The 2,467-nt window shown below is 36.0% G+C and overlaps 1 protein-coding gene across 1 annotated transcript; it reads left to right on the top strand.

The window, feature by feature from the left end:
- Positions 1–557: 557 nt before the first annotated feature.
- Positions 558–1,501, top strand: LOC129296287 (hevamine-A-like). Its single transcript, XM_054934873.1, has one exon. The coding sequence runs from the start codon at positions 580–582 to the stop codon at positions 1,480–1,482; it is 903 nt and encodes a 300-aa protein (XP_054790848.1). The 5' UTR covers positions 558–579; the 3' UTR covers positions 1,483–1,501.
- Positions 1,502–2,467: the final 966 nt, after the last annotated feature.

Genomic DNA, 2,467 nt, shown 5'->3' with positions numbered 1-2,467 from the left:
TGAAAAGGGAGGGAAGGAGTGGCGGCAATGAAAAAAATTAGTGGGTAAATTTAAAAATAAAATTTTCTTTTCAAAATCTCCCTATAATTAGAGAGAAAAGTTAAAGGTAAAAATATGTAAGTCTTATCTATTATTTTTTTTTTATTTTTTTCTCCCCTTCAATTTTTTATCTATAGCTAAGCAGGGAAAAATGTTGTTTATTTTTTATCAACACTTTTCTCTCCTCCCTACTTTTCTCTTCTACCAAGCACACTGGATATTTCTCATCAAACTTTTAAACACTGTGCTTCGCTGCAGAGCGGATACGCTTGGCTTTATCATCAGACTATCAATCAAGCTATATATGAAATTCTGACAGCAAGTGGGAAATTGACCTTTAGTTAGTGGGAAATTGCCCTTCTCAATAATATTCTCAATGGCATCTTCTATGAATACAATGCTAAACCGTCCTATGAATATATTCAAACGTCAAACTTTGAGGCTTTCGTGACAAGCAACCAACTCCATCGCCCTATAAATAAATGTTGGACCACGATATAGCTTCACCACCATACCACAACCCAAACAGCTTACACCACCATGTCTAAATCCTCTCAAGCTTTCCCATTCCTCCTCTTCCTTTTTCTCCTTAGATCCTCCGATGCCTCACCACGTGGCGGTGTCGCCATCTACTGGGGCCAAAACGGTAACGAGGGAACCCTGTCAGAGGCGTGCGCCACCGGGAAATATGCCTATGTTAATGTAGCTTTTCTCATCCAGTTCGGCAACGGTCAAACCCCACAGATGAATCTCGCAGGCCATTGTAACCCCTCAATCGCCGGTTCATGCGCCAAGTTTAGCTCCGAGATCAAAGACTGTCAAGCAAAAGGAATCAGAGTGTTGCTCTCCATCGGCGGCGGCGTCGGGAGCTACTCTCTTTCCTCCGTCGAGGATGCCAGAAACGTTTCCAAGTACCTGTGGGACACTTTCTTGGGAGGCAAGTCATCGTCGAGGCCTCTAGGCGACGCCGTTTTAGACGGAATAGACTTCGACATTGAGCTTGGCTCGACGCAGTACTATGATTATCTTGCTCGTTTCTTGAAGAACTACGGCGTGGCCAGAGGAAAGAGGGTATACATAAGTGGGGCCCCACAGTGCCCTTTCCCTGATAGATTTCTGGGCACTGCCCTCAACACAGGGCTTTTTGACTTTGTTTGGGTTCAGTTCTATAATAATCGTCCGTGTCAGTATGCTAATGGGAACATCACGAACCTTGTGAATTCGTGGAACACATGGACACGTTCGGTGCCAGCGCCGCAGATATTTTTGGGGTTGCCGGCAGCTCCGGCGGCAGCCGGAAGTGGGTATATTCCGGCTGATGTGTTGACATCGGAAATCCTGCCTGTGATCAAGAAGTCACCGAAGTACGGAGGAGTGATGTTGTGGTCAAGGTTTCATGATAAGCAGAGTGGATACTCTGATTCAATCATTGGTAGCGTGTGAAGAGATGTTGTAAGAAAAACTGAATGTTTCGCATCAAGTTGTTTGTTATTATAAAATTGGCTGTGCGTAATTTCTATTTACCTTATTAATAAAGGACAGCAAAAATCATTTTTTATTATTGTTTTTTAAAAGGAAAGAAAATATATTTGGGAATTTTTTAAGTCATGAGAACTGTTGGAGTTCGAGTATATTTACCCAAAAAAAAAATCCCCCTTTTATTATTATAAAGCATATTTTAAAAATTGTACTTTCACTATTCAAAAATATAAGTCATTTTTAATTGAATTTTGCCTCCTAATAAAATAGTTATTTTTCTTTAAACTAACTCTATCTTTTTATATTTACTCATATTTAATATGGTGTTTTACTCTAAAATTTATTCAATAAAAATATTTTAAAAATAATAATTACACCTTAAAAGACAAACAATATTTAAAGAAAGGTATATTTTTTGGCCCAAAAAAATATTAATTAATTAAAAAAAGAAAGGTATATTTGAAAAGGATGAAAATGTTAAAGGGACATTAATTAATTAAGGGTAAGGGTGCATCTTAAGTATTTTTTAAGAAACACCCAGCATTCTAATATTTTTGTTAGATCAATTTTGCCCTTAAAATTATCAAAATAAAACATTTTTGTTCTTTCCGTCAAATTTTTTTAACGGTCAATGTTTGAAATTAATGTTAAAAATTTAATATAAATGGTAAAAATGTTTCGTTTTGATAACATCAATGACAAAATTGATCCAACAAAAATATTAAGATGTTGGATGCTCCTTAAAAAAATACTTTAGGAAAAAATAACACCTTTACACATAATTAATTACATCAGCCTATATGAATTAATTAAAAGTATATTATAATGGTAAAAAGTAATGAATAAAAAAGTTGCTAGAGTATATATCAAGTGGGAACGTACCTTGTTTCTTTTAATGAAATAAATAAGATTGGCATAATGAAATAAAAATGCATTATTCACTCAAGTT

This window comes from Prosopis cineraria, unplaced genomic scaffold (genome assembly GCF_029017545.1).
Source record: "Prosopis cineraria cultivar Desert tree isolate PC_DT_omini unplaced genomic scaffold, ASM2901754v1 PC296, whole genome shotgun sequence".
NCBI lineage: Eukaryota > Viridiplantae > Streptophyta > Magnoliopsida > Fabales > Fabaceae > Prosopis > Prosopis cineraria.
Note: the sequence above shows the minus strand (reverse complement) of the source record. Positions and strands in the feature narration are given on the sequence as shown.

What these genes read in the sequence shown, in the direction of transcription:
- LOC129296287 (XM_054934873.1), top strand. Translation starts at nt 580, where the DNA reads ATGTCTAAATCCTCTCAAGCTTTCCCATTCCTCCTCTTCCTTTTTCTC.